The sequence below is a fragment of the Sebastes umbrosus genome, chromosome 4 (genome assembly GCF_015220745.1).
Source record: "Sebastes umbrosus isolate fSebUmb1 chromosome 4, fSebUmb1.pri, whole genome shotgun sequence".
Classification (NCBI taxonomy): domain Eukaryota; kingdom Metazoa; phylum Chordata; class Actinopteri; order Perciformes; family Sebastidae; genus Sebastes; species Sebastes umbrosus.
The window spans coordinates 37,700,614-37,728,521 of NC_051272.1; the positions used below are offsets into that span (position 1 = coordinate 37,700,614).

Sequence of the window (27,908 nt, forward strand, 5' to 3'; positions counted from 1 at the left end):
GCTATGTTACCTTTTGTTTTTTATTTCGGCGTCCGTGTTAACAGGTTAGAGCAGCCACACTGCCCGCGTGAGACTCACGCGCATCTCAGCTGCGTCTTTTCTAGAGAAAAGAGGTCTCGCCTATTTTTGACACGTGCCATGCACATGTCACAGCAGCAACAGACAGTGAAGGTGATCTATTGACTGTATATTAACATAATACCAGCTACATCACTACAGTTTCAATGTCTATCTGTAGAATATGTTACAGAGATGAAAAAAAAGTAAAGACTTATTTTTAAATCAACACTTCCTGCTTTCATTTCAAAATAAAAGCCCTGAAGCATTTTTTTCTGTGGACAGAATTCCTTTATTTGTTAACACAAGGCTTTTATTCTGAAATATGTGCCGGACAGTGTTCTAGAACATGCAGTGACTTGGAGAGCTCCATGAATGAATATAGTACGGAGTTTTAATTGTAGATTATTATTATTATTTACAAATTACCACACGTTTCTTAACCTTTCTCTGTCTAAAATAAATATAAATGATATTTATAATGAAATGAAATGGCCATTAAAAAGCAAAACTATGTAGAAAGAAAGGGCTGCAGCAGCAGAAACGCAGCAGACACGCAGCTGAAATGCAGCTGGTGTGAACGCCCGACGCGTGAATCACGCACAATTATTCTGTCTTCTTTCCTGAGAATTAACATTTAAATAAAAAGTATCAGATTAAAAATGCTATCGCAGTGCACTTAGCCTATTATTTTATGTTCATTCTTTAAAAGTCACCAGAATGCAGGAAACAAAGTCTCTAAAACTAAAAAAATTCTGGGGAGGACCCCCTAACCCCCCACTTAAAGGGACTGTTTGTAACTTCCTACACGTATAAATCATTGCGGGTCGGTGTGCCACGCGCACTTGCGTGTGGCTACGCTGTTCAGAGAAGACTCCAACACAAACTACACGGAAGCACCAAAACCTCTTGGTTGTATCTAGTGAAGCCCGTCTGTTAAACAGTGTTGGCCGCGGTCGGAGGACGCGGGGGAGACCGTAGCTTTGGTCTCCAGGACCGGAGTATTTGCTGAACTCTGCTTCTCTGCTCCTCTGCCTGCCTTCACTCACACACCGCGCTCGTTCTCACTCAGCTCGCTCTAAGAGTTAGTTTAGCTCTGAGAATATCTAGTGAATGTTCAGTGGACGTTTGTGCAGAAATAACTGCTGCAGCTCCTCCAGACCAACAGAGGTTTCCCGTGTCTTGTGAAATGACGGGGCTCCGCAGAGAGAAACGTTATCGTCTCCGACCAAAACTCCGGTGTCTCCCCTGTTCCCTCCGGCCGCGGCCGGGAGGCTGAGGCAGGAAAAGCCAACACTAGGATCAGCATTGATTCATGGAGAGACCCTCGTCTGGTCAGCTAACATTACTGCTAAGCAGCTGAAATATAGAGTGATATTGTGCTTTTAGCTGACGTGTGTCTCCTCACTGTTTTGAGCGATGCTCGTTTATGTCTATGTAGAGCGAGCACGAGCACGAGCAACAGGACGCTGACTTTCGTTGACTTAACGGCCACAGGTGTCGCTGTTAACAAGACATTTCTGATTCTTACAAACAGTCCCTTTAAATTTCGTAATCCTCCCTATTTTTGAGGTCTCAAGGTTGGCAAGTATGTTGCTAATAGAAGGGGCGGCATCATTTTTTTCACCTAGTGCAAGATGTTTGACTGTGGAACATTGTCCAACTTTCTGAATAGGGCTGTGGACTGAACGGCCACAATGGGTAAATGTAAAAGTTTTCCGAGGGCTGGCTTGATAATCCCAAACGCAATGCCTGGTTGGTTAACAATTCCAAATGGGAAAGGAAAGCTGGAAACAAACTTTGTGCAAAATCGGTTGTCATCTCAACCATGGTGGAGGCGCCGAAGCACTCTAGTCTTGTCAGCATCCAATGCACCCGAAGTCAAATATGGTCTGAAAAAATTTGAAATGTAAAATGTGTAGGAACCCTGCATGTGTAGAGAGACATAATGTATATTCCTCACTGAAATGAATGGGCAACTCCAGCAGTGGACCTACTTATGTACTGGTTGCAATGAGGAATAGCAACAAGGCAACTGCACCTGCAAATTATGATCCCATTTTTAAAACAGCTCAGGTACAAATGCACAACTAAAAATAACCTAGCAAAGAAAAATTAAAAAGGATTTTCTTCGAATAACATCTGTTGCTACTTGTTTTTTTCTTTTCCCGCTGGTCAGAGCCGTCAACGTGTATGATGTCAGAGTGGATCAGCTGGTCGGCCTGCAGCGTGTCGTGTGGGATGGGGATGAGGTCCAGGGAGCGATATGTCAAACAGTATCCTGAGGACGGCTCGCTCTGCCAGCTCCAAACCGAGGAGACGGAGAAGTGTGTCGTCAACGATGAATGCTGTGAGTCTTATTGTATTGCTGTGTGTATTTGTGAAAAACAAGTTTGATTTCTCTGTAGGATCCTGTCCATAATGTTGTCACACACTTGTAATAACAATCTGAGCCTGTCAGTGGCAAAAACAAGCACTTTTAGTGCACGCACATGGATGGTGCGCAAATGCACCGAAGGATTTCATAGCAGCCCGTTTATGCCGGGATCAGACTACAGGATATTTTTGTCTTTGACGATGGTCACCATGTCAGATCTAACTATCGCAGCGCAATAAACTCTTGCAGCGTCTCGGTCGGGTGACTGGCAAGACTACACGTATGACCACGACCAATCACGGCACGTCGTATTCCACGATCATGCGTGAGTTCAGACGTCATCGGGGAGGCGGATGAAGCAACTGTCAATCATGGCGCCAGAAGCGTTGTGTGTGATGCTGGCGGTCCCAGACGTGGCGTCGGTTGTCGTGTACTATGACACACTACACGAGGATCGATTTTTGCACACGACACTCATTTATCGTTCCCGATCCCCTACGACGGCCGTGTCGGGCGATAATCGGGCTGATATTGTGTAGTCTGAACCGGGCGTTAGAGGCCGCAGTGCTCTCACTCAATACCTGACCAATTTTAAAAATTGTTTTCCCCATTAGTCACTGAGACACAAAAACATGGGAAATAGGGTCCTGGTTGAAAAGTACCGAAGTTATCCTTTAATGAAATTCAAATTTCCTGCTGACTAGAATTCAATCACAGTATTTTACTGTATTCTAGCTTCGAGAGCATATACTGCATTATCAGTGGTGGAAAGTAACTACTGTAAGTACATTTACTCAAGTATTACCATTTGATGCTACTTTGTGCTGCAACTCCACTACAGTTCAGAGAGGAACATTGTACTTTTTACTCCACTACATTTCTTTCATAAGTTATAAGTAGTAGTTGTTATAAATGTATTAGGTCTGTCAAAGTTAACGCAAATTAGATTTAACGCCACTAATTTCTTTAACACATTAACGCAACTTTTGAATTTTACGTTGTAGCGGTTTTAAAGCTAGAGTGAAGATACTGGTATCATATGAAACTAGGAAAACCCGATGAATCCATCGGTACCAACCATGTCATACTAGCTTGTCATGAAGGAGGTTAAATAACGCTTCAAACTTGTGCTAAATTTTGGCGAGGAAAACTGTCATGGCCATTTTCAAAGGGGTCCCTTGACCTCTGACCTCCAGATCAGTGAATGTAAATGGGTTCTATGGGTATCCACGAGTCTCCCCTTTACAGACATGCCCACTTTATGATAATCACATGCAGTTTGGGGCAAGTCATAGTCAAGTCAGCACACTGACACACAGACAGCTGTTGTTGCCTGTTGGGCTGCAGTTTGCCATGTTATGATTGGAGCATGTTGTTTTATGCTAAATGCTGTACCTGTGAGGGTTTATGGACAATATCTGTCATTGTTTTGTGTTAATTGATTTACAATAATAAATAAATACATACATTTGCATAAAGCAGCATATCTGTTCATATCTGTTCTTATTATATATGTTGATAAGAGTGTTAAATACTTGACAAATCTCCCTTTAAGGTACATTTTGAGCAGATAAATAAATGGTAAAAAACATTCAGATGCTGCTTTTACTTGAGTAAAAATTGATTGTATGAATTTGACTTGTAATGGAGTATATTTTACACATATTTATTTATTTTTTGTAGTATTTCTTCTTTTAGTGTGTACTTCTTCTGCACTTTTCATATAATATTATGTACTATTTATATAGCACCTCTCTAGAGCAGAGGTCACACAATGTTAGGTAGGATTTAAAATAAAACACATGACACTCAGATTAAATCGTTTTTCAGAATCACAAAAATACTTAACAGGTTTGAGGTTGTGACATAGTGAGAGCGAGTTGGTTGGCAATAACAGCTGCCAAAACTGATCTTAACAAGCACTGTTCAGTTAGCACATGGCCTAGACTCACCTCTGACAAAGGCTGCTACAATTTTAGACATTGCGCCACATTTTCATGTACCTATCTATTTCCATGTTTTAAAATGACATTTCAATCATTAATATTTGCTCCATCTAAGGCAGGGGTCTGCAACCTGTGTCTCTGGAGCCACATGCGTCTCTTTAGCTCCTCTCTAGTGGCTCCCTGTGGATTTATAAAAATGGAAATGAATAACTGTTTTTTATTTACATTTTCATTTTTATTTATTATTGTTGTAGGTCTATGGTACGACGGTACGACATTAGGGCCACATTGAGGAAAAAAAATAAATCTGAGATTTAGAGAATAAAGTCATAGGTTTACGAGAAAAAAAAGTCGTAATATTATAAGAATAAAGTCATAATATTCTAAAGTAGCAATTTTACGTGTTATTTACCAGACATATTCTTTTTCTTTTTTTTGCCTAAAATGTCTCTTTCGATAGTGAAGGTTGCTGACCCCTGGTCTAAGAGGAAAAGTTTTGTCTCATAATTTGAAACTTAAAAAATGACCCCTTTAATATGATTGATTATCTAAAGATAGATAATGATGATGATAAACATTCTCTGAAATGGAGCAACTGATTTGACTTTCAATTGAAAGCTGGATATCTTTGTGGTGGAACTTGGCGAATACTGAAATACTGACATGTATATTGATATTGTGTTTTTTTGCATTGTGTCATTCTCTACAGCACCCAGCAGCTGTGTGGTGACTGAGTGGGCTGAGTGGGACCCCTGCAGCGTCACTTGTGGCCTGGGTATGAGAAGACGTGAGCGCATGGTGAAGATGCCTCCCATAGACGGATCAATGTGTAAGACCGAGGTGGCAGAAGTGGAGAAATGCATGATGCCAGAATGCCGTAAGTAATATTTATTTCCTTTCCATTCTTTCTATGGTATTGTAGTATTACACATTTTTTATGCCTCTGCGCCGGCGACAGCTGTGGCTTGAGGTATTATGTTTTCGGGTTGTCCGTCCGTCCATCCACTTGGATGAACTGATTACAATTTGGTGGTCAAAGGTCAAAAGTCACTGTGACTACGGCTGTGTATTAGTACTCAATACCTTTAAGGTGTCAACTGAGATAATCCAGTTCTAACTTCTCCAATCAAACGATACCTGCAACCAATCCTTTTTGTGCCCAGATCTAGAAAAAAAAGACTATTTGTATGGTTTTGGTCGCAGCAAATCACCACAAGCTTTCTTCAATTTAATGCGATGTGTGATTGACCCACTACCGCAGCAGATCCAACCCATACAGCCGGGATTGCCTGCCTGCTACCTAAAGTTGTTTTCAGCTCCTTTACCTTCTCTGTTAAGACTGCTAGTCCCGTGAAAAGTTGCCGTGGACTTTGGTGAAGTGGCGCTCGATGTTACATCTTCTACTGACTGACACGCTCACACCGCAAATGAGACTAACACGCTTGTCATTCACATTCGTGAAAAAAAAACTCTGTTTCCTATTCCTTATGAAAATAGCATGTTTTTGTTGCTTTTTCTTGGCCTGGCTATTTTCCGCCGTCATTGTCAGATCCGGTGTGTGCTCGCTAGCCTGCTAACATCTCCTAATGTTACGCATCACTGATGTAACCGAACTTGGCAGCAGCGTAACTCGTTTAATTGACAGCTGATTGGCAAATAAGCAGTTTGTGTCAGAAAGGATGTCTGTGAATTGGATTGGATAGAAACTTAGGTTTACCAAGTGACATTGTCTTATCAAATCTGATTACATATTCTTTGAACCTTTAGCGAGCGACTTATTGAGCGAGCTATTGGTCGCTCGCGAGCGACGTGTTGTAGACCCCTGAGCTAGTATGACATGGTTGTTACCAATCTATTCCTTAGGTGTTGTAGTCATATGATACCAATATATCTTAATCCAGGTTGGGTTCCATTCAGTTCACTGTAATGAAAGAGCAAATTGATGAGATTTGCACAGATACTGTACATGAGTATGAATCAGGTTGGAGCTTTATCATGTAAAGTACATAGAGTTTAACCTGATAACTAGCACTAACTGTAGTATGTTATTTAGTATTGTTGTGCTTGTGTGTATTTGCAGATACCATCCCCTGCATGCTGTCTCCCTGGTCTGACTGGACTGAGTGCAGTGTGACGTGCGGGCGGGGCCTACGAACACGTCAGCGGATGCTGAAGTCTGATCCTGCCGGGTGCACTGAGGAGCTGGAGCAGACAGAGAAGTGCATGCTGCCCGACTGCTGTAAGTACATGAAGTACAACACAAATTCTTTTCACTCCTAACGGTCATAGAGAGGTAAACCAGAGAGGCAACCTTGAACGACTGGAATTACTGTGCTGTACATTCAGTATGATGGAAATGGGCATTTCAGGTGCATTCACCTTAACTTGAACTTCTTTCCAGAAACTGACAACTAGGGCTGTCAATCCATTCAAAAATGCCATCACAATTAATTACACATTTTTTATCTGTTCTCGGGAGATTAAAGGGAGACTTGTAGTATTTAATACTCTTATCAACATGGGAGTGGGCAAATATGCTGCCACTACTGCATGTGATTATCATAAAGTGGGCATGTCTGTAAAGGGGAGACTCGTGGGTACCCATAGAACCCATTTACATACACTGATCTGGAGGTCAGAGGTCAAGGGACCCCTTTGAAAATGGCCATGCCAGTTTTTCCTCGCCAAAATGTAGTGTAAGTTTGGATCATTATTTATGGTTGGTACCGATGGATTCATTAGGTTTTCTAGTTTCATATGATACCAGTATCTTCACTATAGCTTTAAAATGGAGCCGCTACAACCTAAAGATCACAAGTTGCGTTAATGCGTTAAAGAAATTAGTGCCGTTAAAACAAATTTTCATAACGTGTTATTATTGCGTTAACTTTGACAGTCCTAATTACAACCCGTCCAGTTATCTGACAGCTTGTATTGCTATCCCTAACTGGCCTGATACCTGCTCGTTTCCTGAGATGTGGGTTGTAGTGATGGGAATTCTGGCTCTTTTTAAGTGAGCCAGATCATTTGGCTCAGCTCACCAAGAAGAGGCGGCTCTTTCGGCTCCCAAAAGGCTCTTCGTTTTACCACTTCTGCTTTTTATAATTCAGCCAAATTAAGCGCTGTTATGACCCATGATTAATATGTGTGCACATACATCACTTAAATTAAGTTCATTAATCCAAATGCTGCTCCGTTTCCTCATCTTGTCTGCTAGTTGCGCACCGCACCGCAGCGCAGCGCAGCGCAGCGCAGCGCAGCGCAGCGCAGCGCAGCGCGCAGCGCACACCGCACCGCAGCGCAGCGCACACCGCACCGCACCGCAGCGCACACCGCACCGCACCGCAGCGCACACCGCATTGCAGCGCAGTGCGGTAACGGTGCCTTTCTCTCTTTTTGTCAACATTGTTGAGGAAGTGACCGTTTTGTTTGAATGAACTTTATTGGAATTGTCAGTTGACAAAACCGATCATGGGTTCTGGGCTTACGGGCTCATTCATTCATTATCTGTAACCACTTAACCTATTTAGGGTCGGGGGGGAGAGGGGGGCTGGCGCTGATCCCAGCTGACATTGGGTGAATGCGGGCTACACCCTGGACAGGTCTCCAGACTATCACAGGGCTGACACACAGAGACAGACAACCATTCACACTCACATTCACACCTACGGGACATTTAGAGTCAACAATGAACCTAACCTGCATGTCTTTGGACTGTGGGAGGAAACCTGAGAACCCGGGGAAAACCCACGCTAACACGGGGAAAACATGCAAACTCTTCACAGAAGGGCCTCATGCCAGATTTGAACCTGCAACCCTCTAGCTGTGAGGTGACGGTGCTAATAAATTCTTAACCGATAACCAACCCTCGTTAACCGATTAGTAACCGTTAACCGACAAGATTTTTGCCTCGTATTTAGTGGTGCGCCACCTGCAGTGTATGAGCACAACAGACTGTTCAGCGTCCGGGAGCGTTACCTTAGCAGCTACGATGCTGCGTGTAGTGTCGTGGACATGTAGCCACTTTCCCAGTAAGTCTCCACCGCACATTTAGTTTAGTTTAGCAGGTTGTCAGCTGTGTGTCTGCCCGGCGGAACGATGCGATTGTCCGTCAAACAGAGTGTGTTTTTGGGGAACGTTAGCATCTGTAGCTCTGCTGGTAGCTTCGTGCTCGCCGCCGCAATGACAGAGAGAGTGTCCAACAGACCGTGTGTGTGTGTGTGTGTGTGTGTGTGTGTGTGTGTGTGTGACAGCGGGTGTGGGTGTGGGTTTGTGTGTGGGTTTGTCGGTGGCGTTCTAGCTGTAGCAGACAGTGTGTCTACAGTTTATTTGTTGGTGGATAAATGCTACGAGGCTACAAACTCCTCAGCTCAAGCCAGCCATCATGGATGTATTAAAAGAACGCGAGCCAGAGACTGGAGCCAATTTCCTGTATCTGTAACTCTGGCTCCGCCTCTCAAGGTGGGATGTTAAGGTGGACCAGCTTTTCTCCTTAAAGTGACGAGCCGCTCCTCTGAGTTTTTCTCAGCTTTTTAATTAATCATGAATATTTATTTTAACCGTTTTAACCGATAGCGTCAATCGGTTCAAGTTCTTAACGTCGGTTAAACGGTTAATTATTGACATCCCTACTAACCACTGCACCACCGTTCAGCCCGCAGTACGTTCAGTGTAAGCATAAAAGTTGCAGGTTCTGACCCTGCAGAAAGGCCCATTCATATGGCTATGTAGTGTGAGTTAACACAACGTGATCTCACATTGTCCACAGGAACTGATAAATGATTGTAATTAGGTCTGTCAATGTTAACGCGATAATAATTTGTTTACGCAAATTCGTTTCAACGCCACTAATTACTTTAACACATTAACAAAATTGATCTTTTGTAGGTTGTAGCGGGCTCAGTTTTAAAGCTAGAGTGAAAATATTTCAGATATTGGTACTAACCATGTCATAATAGTCATAATCATAATATGTCGCAAAAGAGGCTAAAGAACGCTCCAAACTTGCGCTAAACTTTGGCGAGGAAAAACTGTCATGGCCATTTTCAAAGTGGTCCCTTGACCTTTGACCTCCAGATCAGTGAATGTAAATGGGTTCTATGGGTACCCACGAGTCTCCCCTTTACAGACATGCACACTTTATGATAATTACATGCAGTTTGGGGCAAGTCATAGTCAAGTCAGCACACTGACACACTGACAGCTGTTGTTGCCTGTTGGGCTGCAGTTTGCCATGTTATGATATGAGCATATTGTTTTATGCTAAATGCAGTACCTGTGAGGGTTTCTGGACAATATCTGTCATTGTTTTGTGTTGGTAATTGATTTCCAATGATAGATATGTACGATCAATTACATAAAGCAGCATATTTGTCCACTCCCATGTTGATAAGAGTATTAAATACATAACAAATCTCCTTTTAAATGTACAATTTGCGATTAATCTCAATTAAATATTTGAATTGATTGACAGTCCTAGGTAAGATGACTGTATGTCTCCATCGACCCTCGATCTCACAGAAGTTCACTTGAGTTTTCAGTGAAATGGAATGACACTTAGAGGGATGGGCAGAGGAAAAGCTCAAATGGGAACATGCACCACTGAACCCCGACTAACAAACGGGATTTTGAGTTTATCAATCAATAGAAAATATATATGCCACAAAATGTTTCCTGTGCTTATATTTGTTCTCAGCCTATCATTGTGACATTTAATAGTCTGCCCTGTCCTTTCTTTTTCTGATGTTTCCTCTTGTTCTCCTCCTTCTGTCCCTCCTTCCAGCCGTCGACTGCATGGTCTCTGAGTGGACAGAGTGGTCCGAGTGCAACAAGTCCTGTGGTAAAGGACACACCATTCGAACCCGTATGGTCAAACTGGAGCCTGAGTTTGGGGGCAGCATTTGCCCCGAGACCATCCAGAGGAAGAAATGCAAGATCAGGAAGTGCCGGACGAAAACGAAGGAGGAGAAAGGAGGTGGAGGTGGAGGTGCAGGAGGAGGAAAGAGAAGGAGACGGGGTAAACAGGGAAGAGATGCAGCGGCCGAGGAGCAGCCAGGTTGGTGGGAATTATCTGTCATTATTATTAAAGCTGGAGTAGGCAGGTTGGAGCAGATATGATTAAAAAAAAAAAGTTATTTTTATAAAACGGTCACTATATCCTGACAGAAGTGCATGAGACAGGTAATCTGGGAAAAAATCATGTGCCTCTGTGTCCTCCGGTGCTCCTAACGGCATCTGCAAGATCTCATAGACCAGAGGAAAACAAGCAGTAAGAGCTGATCTGGAGCCTTGCCGTCTCTCTGCAGCTGTCAATCACTCGCAAACTCTGATCAAACGGTCAAACTAGGCAGCGCTGATCAAACATTAATTAATATTATGTTACTTTAAAGCATATACTGTATCTCTCCTCAGAATCATCTTGCAGTGTAGTGTTTAGCTGTAAGATGGGAAAGTGTGTTACCCGGCAGCCATGTTGAGATCTGTTGAGGAAATATCACCCACCAGCCGGAGCAGACTTTCTCATTTTACAGCTAAACAGTACACTACAAGAAGTTTCTGTAAACATTTGAGGAGAGAAATAGACATTACAGTAACAGAATATTAATTCATATTTGATCAGCGCCGCCTAGTTTGACCGTTTTATCGGAGTGATTGACAGCTGCCTACGCTGCCAACGCTCTCTCTCTCAATGAAATGACCTGTGATTGGTCAAAGTCTCCCGTCACGGGCTAGATTTCCTAAAGCCTGAAAACAGAGCCATGAGGAGGAGCAGAAGTCTTCTTTTCTGAGTTTTCTCTCAGAACACTTGAATTACAATATGCTGAAAGGTTATTATGGAATTTTTGCCCAATGCTGCCAAAAATATACTGACTACTGCCACTTTAAAGCTTCTGCGGGAGACCAGAATTCAGATGCTACTGTTTCTTCCAACAGGTTGCAGGATGCAGCCGTGGACCAGCTGGACGGACTGTACCAAACCATGCGGAGGGGGGATCCAGGAGCGTTTCATGATGGTGAAGAAAAGAGCTAAAGGCACCGTGATGGCCAGCTGTAAGGACCGGAAGGAGATCCGTGCCTGTAACATTCATCCCTGCTAGGGGGCACTACTGAGCTACAGAGGAGGGGGGGGGGGGGGCAGCATGTTAAATACATGAAAATATGGGTTCATTTGATAAAGATGACAATGGGGAACTTTTTGTGTACAGGGAGGTGAGATGAGGGCGAGATGATGGGCTGGTTTTACACTTTGGAAACATGATAGGAGTTTAGGTAAGTAGAGGGGAAGAGAGGAGGAAGGAGGAAGATGATAATGTTCTGTTTAGTGAAGCCATTGTAGGCATTTAGTTAATAGGGCTGACATTTACTTTAGACCACAATGGAAATGTTAGAGAGTCATGTCTATGTCCTGCAAAAAAACAAACAAGAAACAACTACGGTAGCTTTGCCACTGATGCACACATTTTTGGGGGTATTTTCAGTAGTTTCGTTCTCTTCGGTATGAAATAGGGTTAGGGTTAAGATCCCAGTATTTCTTGGGAATTCTTGACAAAATCTGCTCTAATAGAGTGCTCCAGGGATGATGTATTTATGTAGGTCAACCAGGAAGTTAGCATCGCCCTGGTTCCCTAGACAAAAAGCCAGTGGGATTGTTCCAATGGGTTTTGGATTATTTCAGAAAACAAATGTTTATGATACTACTAAAATTTTTTCCAGAAAGATAATTTCAACAAATGAACACCACTTTTATGATTTTTGAACGCAATCGCCAGAAGTAAAAAGCTGACGCTCGGCTATAGACGAATTACACCACGGTCACATGAGCGTGAGTTTACAAAACGAGGCTGTAAAGGAGGACGAGTCGACATGATGACGTTTAGTTGTCTCATTTAGCTATTTGTTAGCAACCGCCTTATTAAAGGAGACATATTATAAAAAGTGAGATTTTCATGTTTTTTTTATTATAAAGCAGGTTTAAGTCCTATATAAATACTGTGAAAGTATCCAAATGCTCAATCCACAGGGAAATACACACAGCCTGTATTCAGAAACTCTGCTTTTGAAACAAGCTGTCAGGTTTTCTGTCCATTTATGATGTCACAAATATACAATATTTAGACCCTTTACGCAGTTTTAAACGTGAACATTCTAAATGTGTCCCAGTTTATTTCCTGTTGCAGTGTATGTGAATGTCATCAGCTGACAGGAAGTACACATGGACCCAAGCTGTTGCCTAGCAACGCAGTCCTGTTGCAATTCCGTCAAAATGCACTAAAACGGAGCGTTTAAAGACACAGGGTAAATACAGGTATATTCAGGCAGACAGTATGAGGAAAATAAAGTTTTTTTTAACATTACAGTATGTAAACATGTTCTAGTAGAAACACAAAATACAAGTATGAACCTGAAAATGAGCATAATATGGGACCTTTAAGACACATAAAGGCTTCAAAATTCACGTGGGATATTTCCTGACATATTTTATATCATAGAACCTTAAAATCTCTTCAGCTTGTGCTAACCACAGCCCTTATTTCAGACATCTAAATAAAAAACAATTAAAAAAACATTGACTTCCAGACGAGGGAACCGGAAGTCCTAAAATGCGAACTCATTTCCGGGATCTTAGGACTCATTCCTGTAGCACTCTTTTTTCTGAGGAAAATACCATGCTTGATACCATGCTGCTGCTGTTTAGAATAAGTGTGAAGTAATCCGTAAAAGAAAACAATGCAGATCTTAATTAGACGTATAGGATGGAGGCTAGCAGAGGTGTAGTGGTGTGTTTAAGCATATACAGTATACATCAGTATATATACCCATCTCTGTGCAGAGGGATCTACCATATACCTAGCTAACATAGCGATATGTACATCTTGTAGAGCAAGACTGCAGCAAATCATGTTCCAGTACGATCTTTCACGTCATCTGTGGTGTTTACGGTGCACAAGAAACTTTTGTTCCGTGACTCACACAAAACATAAATACCCCTTTAAAACAGCAGCGAGCCCGGGGAGAAGCGCTGCCCTGTAGAGACAAACTTAAACAGAGAACAAAAGTCCCTTCCCTTGTTGTCATGAACCATGAGCTACATGAAATGGACCATTTTAGTCAAACCCATAGACCGTATATAAGAAGTGGATGTAGTCGCTGTGACGTCACCCATCGGTTTGTGGACTATGATTTTGAAGCCTCGAGGTCGGCATTTTGGCCGTCGTCATCTTGGTTTTTTGCAACCAGAACCAGAAGTGACACGAGATGGTGGAGCTAGGTACAACCGAACACTGAATAAGACATTGGTAGGTGACCAAAATGTTACAATTAACTTTCATGAAGTGAAAACTCACTGTGAAAGTTCTAAGACGAAAACAGTGACAACTCCCAGACTGGACAACGCCTGGTAGCGACCTGTCAATCACAGGGTAGCCCCGCCCTAAAGCATCCTCTGCTTTATGGTCTATTTGACTCTAAATGGGACCATAATTTACTAAATGAACATCATGCTGTATTGAAGAAGACTTGAAACTAGTGATTGAGACCATAAACTCATGTTTACAATGTTTACTGAGGTAATAAATCAAGAGAGAAGTAGGCTCATTTTCTCATAGACTTCTATATAACCAGAGGAGGCGCCCCCTGCTGGCTGCTAGAAAGAATGTAAGTTTGAAGTGCTTCCACATTGGCTTCACTTTTCACTATCAGGTTGCCCTCTGGTTAAAACAAAAATACAAATATGAAGCAAACACAACAAGGCATAAAACGAAACAATGGTGGAAGAAGTATTGAGATCTTTTACTCAAGTAAAGAAGCAATACTGCAATATAAAAATACTCCACTACAAGTTGAAGCCCTGCATTGAAAAAGGGGCACTTAATTAAAAAAACAGAAGTATTATTAGCAAAATGTACTTAAAGTATCAAAAGTGAAAGTACTGACGTTAATTTAACTATTTGATATACTGTTGGTTAGTTTCATCCACTGGTTCCCAATGTTGGGGTCCTGACCCCTGCTAGGGGTCACCAAAGCTTCACTGGGGGTCCCGAGGCCTTGTTGACAACTTATTTTAAATCTATGCAGTTGGCCTGTATCTCAGTTTCTTTCATTTCTGTGAAGAAAACGAAATGAAATTGTTTGGATTATTATTTAAGATCTAAACCGGATAAGGGCACGGTGAAGACCTGAATACAAGCTCACAGAGCCTTCCCTCTCTGCTAAACAGTCTCGTCCTGCAGTAAAAAAGTACACAGTAAAAAACAACCAGAGAGCTGATAGAACAATGGCCAAGCATCAGGGAGAAGAAAACACTGAATTTATCAAAAAGAAGCCTATTAAATATGTATGATTGTTAAAAATTCAAAAGAAAATACATAATAGAGAGAGTTGTAATAAATGTTCCTTCAGATAACAGGAAAGCTCATCTCTGATGCAAGATTCACAGTAAAGCTGCTCAAAGTTCATCTAAATGACTTGTTTTACACAAACTTCCTGCGGTTATTGCGTTCACCATTTGGGTTAATTCTACGGTTGTTCCGTGCTTGTTATGCATTGAATATAATGTGAAATATCCATCGAATATGTCACTTAGTCAAGGATCATCAGTTTACTCAATGATAGAAAAGAGGTCCCTTAACCCATTTATGCCCAAATACTATATTTAGTATGATAAGGAAAAATGCCACAATATTTGTTCCGATTGGTCAGAAGTGTGACATTTGGTACGGACATACTCTGGGCGAGTATCTATCAGTACAACTCAGACATTCTTTAAGATCACATGAAAAATCACACTTTTATTAGTAGTCAAAGTCAAGATTTTTGAAAAATGAAGAAAGAAAACACTAACATGTTTTATTAAATGATTTCCACATGAAATATTTTTTTGTGCACCGCAAGCATATCTTTGATATTTAACTTTTTACGTTCATAGATATCAAATACTTGATTGTGCTCCTTGTAGTTTGTGAGATACAGCCATTTTCTTATCATACTATATCTAGTATTTGGGAAAATGGGACTACTGTTTTTTATTATTTTGTAATATAATGGAGTCTATTGCAAAAACAGTAGTCCCATGTGCCCAAATACTAGATATAGTATGATAAAAACTCAATTTCAGCCACGGTTTGAGCGCCCAGAGAACACTTCCACGAAAGGAAATTTAAAAATTCAGTTGCGATCACAGATGGGTTGGGTAAAAAGGCTGGACACCTTTAATCTATAACAACATCATATTTATAAGCTCACCATGTGTTACAATGTTTCCCTCTGAACTGTAGTAGAGGCACAAAGTAGCATGAAATTGATACACTAAAGTCATGCAGCCACAATATCCCCACCTACCAAGACACCACTACTACACCACTGGAAGCTCCCTCCCCAAGTCTAAGATGTAAACTATCTTCTAAGATGAGTTGTTGGTCTACTACCACATCAACTAAAGAATAACATCAGAAAAGAGTAAGAATTTTAAAATCATGGACTAACTTTCAACCATATGGAATATTGGAGAAAAGGCACAAACAGACTGAACTGAAGATGTAGGATTTCTTTATGTTGTTTTTGCAAGACATAGATGCTCATACAGGAAGTCTCTAAAGACTTATGGATGTAGTGTATATCTACTATCTAACCAACAAGTATAAATGACGCTACCATGTAAGTACTAAAAACCACTTTCCCTAATAACAGATACATTTTAAATGGAGATGTTTTATACTGTTAAAGTTAGTCTTTATATACTATACTGCTGTTTGTCTGTTGTTTCAGCTGATGTAGCATTAAACTCTGTCAGAAGATCTCATTTTAGCATGTGCATAGATCATTTGGTTTGGTTGGACGTGATGCTTTCTCTGCCGTAGAGTTGTCTTAAAACAGATGGCTAAATGACTGCCTTTGTCGATTCCTGAAAACACAAACGGACAGAGCCGAGTGTCACGTCCTACACGTGCTGTGAGTTCTGGCTGCAGAAGAGGTCGTATGGGAAACATTGCAGATGTTTCTACAGTAATAGAAACTGTAGGACAGCTCAACATACAGTAGACTGTTACTGCTTATAACACACTTTATTTCCATGCATTGTTTTTATTGCACTTTTCATTGTGTTTCCACGATGAGAGTGATATGTAAAATCTTTTTTTTTTTTATTACTTAGCAGTTTTTGTTCTGTTTTAATAATAATGTCACCACCAAAGTTCTATTTTCTGTAGATGTTTTCTTGACTTCACTCTTTTCTGTTTTCAGGCCTCGTTCTTTATTCCTTTGCCTCTGTATCACGTGACTATTTTCTAAGAAACCACCTTTACAATAAAAAGAAATGTAAATGTGAAAATCATGACGTCATTTGGCTCTTTTTGATGAACCCTAAAGCCCGCGACACACCAGGAACGTCAGGAGCGTGTGGCGGCTGCGTTACCTGTTATTTTTTATTTTGGCATCCATGTTAACAGGTTAGAGCAGCCACGCTGTCGCGTCTCAGCTGCGTCTCTTCTAGAGAATAGAGGTCTCGCCTATTTTTGACGTGCGCTGTGCGCGTCTCACAGCAGCAACAGACTTTGAAGGTGATCTATTGACTGTATATTAACATCATATCAGCTACATTACTACAGTTTACATGTCTAGACATCTGTCGAATATGTAACAGACAATGAAGGTGATCTAGTGACTGTATATTGACATCATATCAGTAAGATTACTACAGTTTCAATGTCTATCTGTAGTATATGTTACGGAGATGAAAAAAAAGTAAAGACTTTTAATTAACGATTATTACTATTATTTACAAATGACCACACGTTTCTTAACCTTTCTCTGTCTGAAATAAATAAAAATGGTATTTATAATGAAATTAAATGGCCCTTAAAAGTCAAACTCTATGTAGAAAGAAAGGGCTGACAGCAGCAGAAACGCAGTTGAAACGCAGCTGGTGTGAACACCCGACTTGTGAATCATGCAGCCACCACGCCACGCAGCCGCCAAGTGCTTCTGACGTTCCCTGTGTGTCCCGGGCGTAATGTTCTGTATGTCCGGGGGCCCCTCTAACAGCTCAGAAAACATACTCAACATCGGTTTATCACCTTCATACTTTATGACTTTTTTTTATAGAGTTGCTTATTAAATGTGTCTTTTTGATGACTAATGACCTGTTTCAGAAGATACGGACACAGGAATATGTTAGGTGTTAATGAAGTCAGAAGAAAATACAAAAAAGAGGAAAAAATTTGTTGATTTCACAATTATTATGATTTTTACCCATGCAGCATTGGGGTCTGTGTCACCCCGAGCAATGAGGAAGTAAAGCCAATGTCCACAAAACACAAGGTTTTAAGGGATCATGAATCTAAGACAAGATAAGTGGATTGAAACGCAGATGATTGTGTGAAACAACTGCCCAGTGGCATTAATATATTAGTTTCCTTTTTTGTTGAAAAGAAAGTCTGACTGCATGGCCATTTGAGTCTGTAGCCCTAAGCTTCCTTAGGTCTGGTAACGTACTTACAATTTCAGTCCACTAGATGGAGATAGAAGACTGAAGAATCCTATAACCCCTGAGAACATCATGGTCAGGAAGACTCTGGGAGCAGCATTAGTACAAGAACTGATTCAAACTCAGCCATGGTGTCGTAGTAGTTTGACAATCAAACTAATCATTTTCTCTCCTTTTTATATGGAAAAATAACAGTGATAAATTCCTTAGTGATTCCTCAGTTTATCTATATCCTCATGTCATTACATCACTGTCATTATGCTTCTATAATGCATAAAGTTGGCGGTTTACGGGTCGGGTTCAGGTGGTTGAGTAACGCATATTTTTACATGTTGGTGGGCGGATTGGCTCTCATAACAGACCTGTGGCTGCAACTGAACAGCGCATCATTAACGAGTCAGGAGGATAAATAAATGACTAAAATGACAGAATTGTTCAATAATCTGATGACTAAACGGGACTAAGATTAAATAAAAAAAACAAATAGCTGACAAAATTAAAGTGGCAGTAGTCAGTATATTTTTGGCATCATCGGGCAGAAATCCCATAATAACCTTTCAGCTTATTGTAATTCAAGATTTCTGAGAGAAAACTAGACTTCTGCTCCTCCTCATGGCTCTGTTTTCAGGCTTTAGAACATCTAGCCCGTGACGGGAGACTTTGACCAATCACATGTCATTTCATTGAGAGAGAGCGTTCCTATTGGCTGTGCTTCAACTGGTGGGCAGTGCTTGGTATTTCCTAAATTTACCTCAACATCATTGCCAGGTCACAAACTTTCTCATTTTACAGCTAAACCGTGCACTACAAGATGATTCTGAAAACATCTGAGGAGAGAAATAGACATTACAGTAACAGAATATTGATTCATATTTGATCAGCGTTGCCTAGTTTGACCGTTTGATTGAAGTTTGTGAGTGATTGACTCGTGGCTCTCATAGACAGGAGCTGGACGGCAGACTGCAGATCAGCTCTTACTGCTTGTTTTTCTCCGGTCTGTGAAATCTTGCAGATGCCGTTAGGAGCACCGGAGGACACCGGAGGACACAGGAACATGATTTTTTTCAGATTACCTGTCTCATGTACTACTGTCACGATATAGTGACCATTTTTTTAAATCACAACTGCTCCATTTCTACCCACTGCAGCTTTAAGAGAGAAAACATTTTGACTCAAAAATTACTTTTTGGTGACTAACACGTTTTAAGTTGTTGTCGACTAAAACTATGGAGGACAAAAATGACAAAAATGTGACTAAAAGTAAGAAGCATTTTCGTTTTAAGACTAAGACTAAATCTAAAATAGCTGCCAACTTGAACACTGAAGATGACGTCATTGCAGTGTTATGCATGTTGTGTACTGTTCCCTAAGTGCTGACTGCAGTGTCACCTCTCTGGAGCTCTGCCCCCCCCCCCCCCCCCTTGGGCCCCCAGACAGACTGCTGCAGCTGATGATTTATCTGTTGTCTTCTGTTCCACTTTCACACACTTTATCAGGACTGTTTCATGTTAAAGCATCAGTAGGAGAGATTGGAGCAAATTTGATTAGAGAAAGTTATTTTTATAAAACGGTCGCTATATCCTGACAGTAGAACGTGAGACAGGTATCCTGAAAAAAATCATGCTCCTCTGTGTCCTCCGGTGTCCTCCGGTGCTCCTAACGGCATCTGTAAGATTTCACAGACCGGAGGAAAACAAGCAGTAAGAGCTGATCTGAGGTCTGCTATCCAGCTGCTGTCTATGAGAGCCAGCTGTCAATCACTCGCCGACTCCGACCAAACGGTCAAACTAGGCAGCGCTGATCAAATATGAATCAATATTCTGTTACTGTAATGTCTATTTCTCTCCGTGGATGTTCTCAGAATCATCAATAGGCCAATAGGAACGCTCTCTCCCGTCTGGAAAAGTTTGGAGCTTGGGCACATGGAACATGTGCAGTAGCGTCCGCTCGGTCACATGACTCGGTAACGGGGTCCCAACGTCACGCCGTCGTCACGGCTTGCGCTCCAGCTTCATCAACGATATTGCATGTTTGATATCATCACCGTTTTCGTGTTTAATGACATCGGTCCCACCTCCTCATCATCTCATCTTAGTCGTGGAAAAAAAAGTCATTGACGAACACATTTCATCATAGTTTTCGTTAACGAAATGAACACTGGTCATGATGGGGTATGTTTATGCTCAGCATTATTTATCTTGGCATTCACTAGCAAGGACCACGCCATCCACGAGGTACGATTGAACAATTTTATTGAAGGAGAACACAGATGACGCTCTTGGTTTGTCCACTTAGTCGGATGCGGTTTGGGGAGCTTCGATCGAGGATCCGCCGTAGCAGCCGCGCACGACGAACCCACACGGGACCCTACGAAGAGGAGACGAGGAGATTAGGAGAGAAGAATGGAGTGGGAGGGAACAGGGAGCGGAACAGGAGGAGTTGGTTAGGCAGGTGTTTATAGGCAATACAGGAAGTGGCACGTTGAGGCATTGTCCTGCTCCCGAAATTTTGCTGATAGCTTCAATTCACTAGCAAGGACCATGCCACAAGTACTTTTACTTGAGTTCAAATGATTTAAAGTAACAGTACTTTCACTTGAGTATGCCATTCTGATACTATTTCCCTGACATTTGCTTAGATATGTGTGATTGTGGCTGCAGCCACTGTGGAGTTTATATTGTTATAATATCTCTGTTGTCTGCTTTAGTGATAGTGATTCATTCTGCTGTTGATTCCGTAACGAGTGTCAGGCTATTCAATTTCTTTGTAACGCAGTCATTTAATAACTCGGGCTGTCAATCGAATAAATTCGTAATAGCGATTAACGACACGAATGTCCATAGTTAATCGTGATTAATGACACGATTGTCCATAGTTAATCGTGATTAATCGCAAATTAATCGCGCAATTTATATCTGTTCTAAATGTACCTCAAAGGGAGATTTGTCAAGTATTTAATACTCTTACCAACATGGGAGTGGACAAATATGCTGCTTTATGCAAATGTATGTGTATATTTATTATTGTAAATCAATTAACAACACAAAACAATAACAGGTATAGTCTAGAAACCCTCACAGGTACTGCATTTAGCATAAAGCTAACTTTAAAACTGAGCCCGCTACAATCTAGAAATCGTAAGTTGTGTTAATGCGTTAAAGAAATTAGAGGCGCTAAAAGGAACTGCGTTGGCGCGTTATTGTCATGTTAACTTTGACAGCCCTAGTAAAAATAACTGATTCAAACTCAAACATGGTGTTTTCGTAGTTTGATAATCAAGCTGATTATTATTGTTTCTTCAGTTCTGTAACTTTTTTCCCCACCAGTTTCCAGACCTGTACATAAACACACATTTGACAACAAGAAGAATAAAACTGCATGATGATTCATTATGCATAATGACACATGTTTAACGGAGCAATCATCCATCAAGTTGCACTTTGATAAAGTTAAAAGATTTGCATCTGACATAAAAGAGAATTCAGAACAGCAGAGTCTAACTTTTAGTCTTGCAAAAACAGGCTGCAAAGTGCTGACTATAGTAAAGGCACTTCCTGTTGGTTTGGATATAAGGGCTCTGTGGTGTGATGTTGTTCCATTAGTGTGCAGTATACGTCAACATTTAATGCAGTTTATTTTGTAGCGCAGTAACGTTTACTCAGAGTACATTTGAACTGACCTACTTTTATCTTTTATCTATCTATTGTTTTTCCACAATTACTTTTACTTAAAGGTCCCATATTGTAAAAAGTGAGATTTTCATGTCTTTTACATCATAAAACAGGTTTAAGTGCTATATAAATACTGTTAAATTATCCAAACACTCAATATACGGAGAAATATACACAGCCCATATTCAGAAATTGTGAGTTCGAAACAAGCCGTTAGGTTTTTTGGCCATTTGTGATGTCACAAATATACAATATTTAGACCATTACACGGTTTTAAACATAAACATTCTAAATGTGTCCCATTTTTTTGTATGTAAATAATATTAGCTGACAGGAAGTAAACATGGACCCGACCTCTTGCCTAGCAACGCAAGTCCGTTGAAATGTGCTAAAACAGAGCATTTCAGACAGAGGGTAAATACAGGTATATTCAGGCAGACAGTATGAGGAAAATAAAGGTTTTTTTTAACATTACAGCATGTAAACATGTTCTAGTAGAAACACAAAATACAAGTATGAACCTGACAATGAGCACGATATGGGACCTTTAAGTAAAAATTCTTTAAAGTAACAGTACTTTCACTTGAGTATGACATTCTTACACTCTTTCCCTGACCTTTAGAGTTGTACTTTGTTCACTTAACCTGTAAATCTAGTGAACTTGTTGAACCTGAAGTCTTAGATGTTGCACTGAAATCTCGGCCGCCTGTTTAAGTGAACTGTGCAAAACAATGAGACATAAAGTGTTATGAAGTCAGCCCACATATCATGGGTAAAGGATGCTCATGAATAATAAATGCTAGAATGAAGTACAATGGCTTTTTATCTGCTAATGATCAATATTGAATGATGTTTTGCAGCAGTTGGGTTGTGGGCATTGTGTTTCAGCTCATACAGTGAGAGGAACAACTAGACACGTTCTCAGCATCAAACAGAGTTATCAGGCAGAGGCACGACGTGGCAGTTGTCACGCTAATGGCTGCAGTCAGTTCCCTTTAAAACCTATGAGACTGAAAAGTTTGTATGAGGATGTGCGTCCTGAAGCAGTGAACAGTTGATGTTCAGTAATTCATCTCTAACCCCACAGAAGTATGTCACTTTACCCTGCAGCATTTTTTTTTTTTTTAGCAAGATGTCAAAGATCCCGAACACAAACCGTATTAGAACATTTTAGGGAAATGTTGTGTGAAAAATGATGCATTAGAAATGTAGAATGTTTAATGATAGGGTGCTCATGAATTATGACTACTTGGATTTTAATATTTCACTGCAGATAGGTGTAGTGTACAAACTTGTATGGGATGTCAAAAAAAATAAGGGCTTTCAATCAATTAAAATATCTAATCGTGATTAATCACATGGTTGTCTATCATTAATGATGATTAATCACAAATGAATCGCACATTTTTTATCTGTTCTAAATGTACCTTAAAGGGAGATTTGTCAAGTATTTTATACTCTTATCAACATGGGAGTGGAAAAATATGCTGCTTTATGCAAATGTATGTATTTATTTATATTTCAAAATCATTACCTTCACAATGACAAATATTGTCCAGAAACCCTCACAGGTACTGCATTTAGTGTAAAATATAATAATAAATATAAAAAAATAATAATTTTATGCCAGTATCTTCACTCTAGCTTTAATACTGAGCCCGCTACAACCTAGAAATCACAAGTTATGTTAATGGGTTAAACAAATTTGTGCCGTGAAAATGAATTTCCTTTTATGCGTTAACTTTGACATCCCTAGAAAAAATGTACTCTGAAGTGAATAAAACAGAATATTGGGAAACTTGGTGGTTTAAGTGCCTACAGTGTACATTGTTTGCTCCAGAATGTTATTCTTGCTATCTGGCAAAGACGCATTTGCAATTTAGCATTTAGATCACCAACATCAAGAGACACCAACAGCCTCAAGTGAAACCTCATTATATCAGGTGGTTTAGCAACTGAAGTTACAAGGTACTTTGTTTACCTTTGGACCTTTTAACTCATTCTGAAAAATTTTGGTTAACAATTCCCAGTAAGACACAAATAAAATAGTCTAATGACTATTAATAATGACGTGCTTTGGGCTGCCAGGTTGTGTACACCTTCCCCCACCATACTCTACCCCACTATACTCTACCCCACTATACTCTACCCGACCATACACTACCCCACCATACTCTACCCCACCATACACTACCCCACTATACACTACCCCACTATACTCTACCCCACTGTACTCTACCCGACCATACACTACCCCACCATACTCTACCCCACTATACTCTACACCACTATACTCTACCCCACTATACTCTACCCCACCATACTCTACCCCACTATACTCTACCCCACCATACTCTACCCCACTATACACTACCCCATTATACTCTACCCCACTATACTCTACACCACCATACTCTACCCCACTATACCCTACCCAACCATACACTACCCCACTATACTCTACCCCACCATACTCTACCCCACTATACACTACCCCACCATACTCTACCCCACTATACTCTACCCCACTATACTCTACACCAGGGGTTCTCAACCTTTTGCAACTGAAGGCCCACTTGTGATTGTCAAAACATTTCCGAGGACCACCTTCCCAAATAAATGAGTAAAAAACCTAACATGTTTATACAACAAATAATAAACTGGGCTGTAGATATGTGTTATGCCACTGTCAGCTATAATGACCAAAATACATATTCTGCTTACCCTCAGTGAGACACTTGGGCTTGCCTCTGGGAAATAATGAGATCAAGTTGTGGTGGGATGGGTGAGAGGCTGACACGCAGAGTAGCATTCAAAGTTGCTTTCAGTTTGTTCCTTGCCTTTGATTTTGTGACAGTCACAATGGAAAACCCTGACTCACATAAATAGGTGGTGGTGAAAGGCAACAGAAATTTGATTGCCCGTTTTGACAGAGAGGGATATTGACTGGCAGCCAGTATCCAGAATGAAGCAAGGTCTACTTGTGTGAGCTGAAGCTTCAGGCTGCTGTCTGCTGATAGTTCCATCAGTTCATTTTCCAACACAGTGGAGAGAGCTATGTCTTCTGAAGCAGGATCCACAGAGAAAGGGTCCAAAATCCAAAGGTTTCCATCTCGTGCATCTTCTGGGAAGTAGTCTGTAAACTTTCCTGACAACTGAGTCAAATGCTGGGTTATAACACTGGATATGTTGACATGAGGAGTGGCTTCCAAAGTTTCACTTAGGAGTGAAAACACGTCAAATCGTCCCTCCTTGACTCTTCTGTTCCACAGAATAAGTTTTTTCTTGAAGCCCTCAATTTTGTCTGAAACCAAAAACACTGTGCTGTTTCTGCCTTGCATTGATATATTGAACTGATTTAACTGGTCAAATATATCTGATAAGTAGGCCAGTTTTGCACAAAAGTTACCATCAGTGTAATGCTCAGCAAGAGGGGAGTGCTGCTCTTCCAGAAATGTGTGCACTTCTCATATTTCCTCACCACACGCTTCGGAGCTTTTACTGGCGCAGGGTTGTCTCCCACATCACTTTTTCGCTTTAAAAACCGATCCATTTTGTCTCACTGCATCCGAGAACGTTAGCTAGCTAACAGTGGCAAACACGTTTGTCTCTACCTGATGATGTTTGGTGTTTTTACACAAGGCCTATTGAAGGAGGTTGGGTCACACTTAATCAACGCGCCTTCGGGGTACCGCACATGCGCAGTAATATCTGCTCTGCACTCGCCGAAATTGAGCCAATCGCAACGCACGACCGCAGCTCCAGTTACACTGCACATGTGTTATACCCAATACAAGACCCGTGTCCGCCCGTGTCTCAGCCTCCTTCAATAGGCTTTGGTTTTACGACAGCTGGCATCTTACCTCCTTTAGGTTTTACCTGTTCACTTTGCTAAATAATAATAAAAAAATAATCTAGTACCACTGCCTCCGCGGCACACTAAATGGCGCTCTGAGGCCCACCGGTGGGCCCACTGGTTGAGAATGGCTGCTCTACACCACCATACTCTACCCCACCATACTCTACCCCACTATACTCTACACCACCATATTCTACCCCACTATACACTACCCCACCATACTCTACCCCACCATACTATACCCCACTATACTCTACCCGACCATACACTACCCCACTATACTCTACCCCACCATACTCTACCCCACCATACTCTACCCCACTATACTCTACCCCACCATACTCTACCCCACTATACACTACCCCACCATACTCTACCCCACTATACTCTACCCCACCATACTCTACACCACCATACTCTACCCCCCTATACTCTACCCGACCATACTCTACCCCACTATACACTACCCCACCATACTCTACCCCACCATACTCTACACCACCATACTCTACCCGACCATACTCTACCCCACCATACTCTACCCCACTATACTCTACCCGACCATACACTACCCCCACTATACTCTACCCCACCATACTCTACCCCACTATACTCTACCCCACTATACTCTACCCCACTATACACTACCCCACCATACTCTACCCCACTATACACTACCCCACCATACTCTACCCCACCATACTCTACACCACCATACTCTACCCCCCTATACTCTACCCGACCATACTCTACCCCACTATACACTACCCCACCATACTCTACCCCACCATACTCTACACCACCATACTCTACCCCCCTATACTCTACCCCACCATACTCTGCACCACCATACTCTACACCACTATACTCTACACCACTCTACTCTACCCCACCATACTCTACCCCACCATACTCTACACCACTATACTCTACACCACCATACTCTACCCCACTATACTCTACCCGACCATACACTACCCCACTATACTCTACCCCACCATACTCTACCCCACTATACTCTACCCCACCATACCCTACCCCACTATACTCTACCCCACCATACTCTACACCACCATACTCTACCCCACTATACTCTACACCACTATACTCTACCCGACCATACACTACCCCACTATACTCTACCCCACCGTACTCTACCCCACTATACTCTACCCCACCATACTCTACACCACCATACTCTACCCCACTATACTCTACACCACTATACTCTACCCGACCATACACTACCCCACTATACTCTACCCCACCGTACTCTACCCCACTATACTCTACACCACTATACTCTACCCGACCATACACTACCCCACTATACTCTACCCCACCGTACTCTACCCCACTATACTCTACACCACCATACTCTACCCCACTATACTCTACACCACTATACTCTACACCACTACAGTGGTTCCCAACCTGGGGTCCGGGGGGGCGCCAAAGATCACAGGGCGTGCGCCAGGTTTTGTCTGCTCTGAGGTTGTCAAAATAGTGTATAATTTAAATGATAATAACACACTTACTGGATCATTTACACAAAAGTCTGCATATGAAAGTATTTAAAAAGATTCCAGGGCGCTGTATCTCATGATAGTTGATACCAAGAAAGCGCTTAATAGTGTTTATTGTTATATACTGAATTGTGACCCCCCATGTCGCCTGCACCGGTTGAATAGGTTATCGGTGCATTGGTCATATACAGGCAAATGGATTTCAATCAGGAGTAGGCATGTCACGAGAACCGATACCTCGGTACCAAGTCGATTCCCAGATTCTAAAAAAGTGACGGTACTCTTTTGCTACAGTACCGAAGGTACCGTACGGTGCCCGTAATGGCCATTGGTAGTAATGTGACGGTGAGGAACATTTCCCACCGGTTAATAAACTTGTGACAACACCGGTGGTACTGATTACAACGGACATTTTACAAGAAAAGATGACGGTCAACATGTGCAGAGCGCTGACTCTGATCTTTACTGTCGGGTCTCCGGTAGAGCTTTTGCTGCGGGGCTCCGCTGCGGGGGTCTACCTGGCACCGCTGCTCCGTGCACATGGTCAGTATGTAGTGTCCGTCGTCTGACTATCGATTGATAACATGCCGCCGATACGCCAAAATGAACGAAATGGGTCAATTATTTTTATTTATTGCTTAAAGGCTACATACCTCTGTTTTTTGTAATGTTCAAATGTTTTTAATAAAAGAGTGTGTGTTGAATTACAGTACAGGGGATTTATTGTTGTTTGGGGTTTTTTGTACCGTGGTATCGAATTTGGTATAGAGAATCGTGGAAATTCACTGGTATTGGTATCGCCTACTAGATTTCTGGTATCGTGACATCCCTAATCAGGAGAGACCCCGTATAGAATGAACAATACATTTATTACATGATACATAATAGCAGAATAGTGCAAAGTCTTTGGCGATTAGACTCCATCGTGATGTAGTATATCAAAAGAGGGTAGTGATGCCGTGATGAGATTAGGTATATTCCTCCCTTGAGTC

General features: G+C 41.5%; 2 protein-coding genes across 2 annotated transcripts in view; both read left to right on the top strand.

The window, feature by feature from the left end:
- The window catches only part of LOC119487023 (spondin-1-like), a 164,677-nt gene extending 152,859 nt beyond the window's left edge, over positions 1-11,818 (top strand). Inside the window, exons 12-16 of the mRNA XM_037767648.1 lie at positions 2,237-2,407; positions 5,090-5,257; positions 6,461-6,619; positions 10,163-10,435; positions 11,314-11,818. Coding sequence (XP_037623576.1) covers positions 2,237-2,407; positions 5,090-5,257; positions 6,461-6,619; positions 10,163-10,435; positions 11,314-11,477 — 935 coding nt within the window. The 3' untranslated portion in view covers positions 11,478-11,818. The remainder of the gene's footprint in view (positions 1-2,236; positions 2,408-5,089; positions 5,258-6,460; positions 6,620-10,162; positions 10,436-11,313) is intronic.
- LOC119486724 overlaps positions 1-27,908 on the top strand; it is a 1,187,645-nt gene that overhangs the window by 700,620 nt on the left and 459,117 nt on the right. The window lies entirely within an intron of this gene.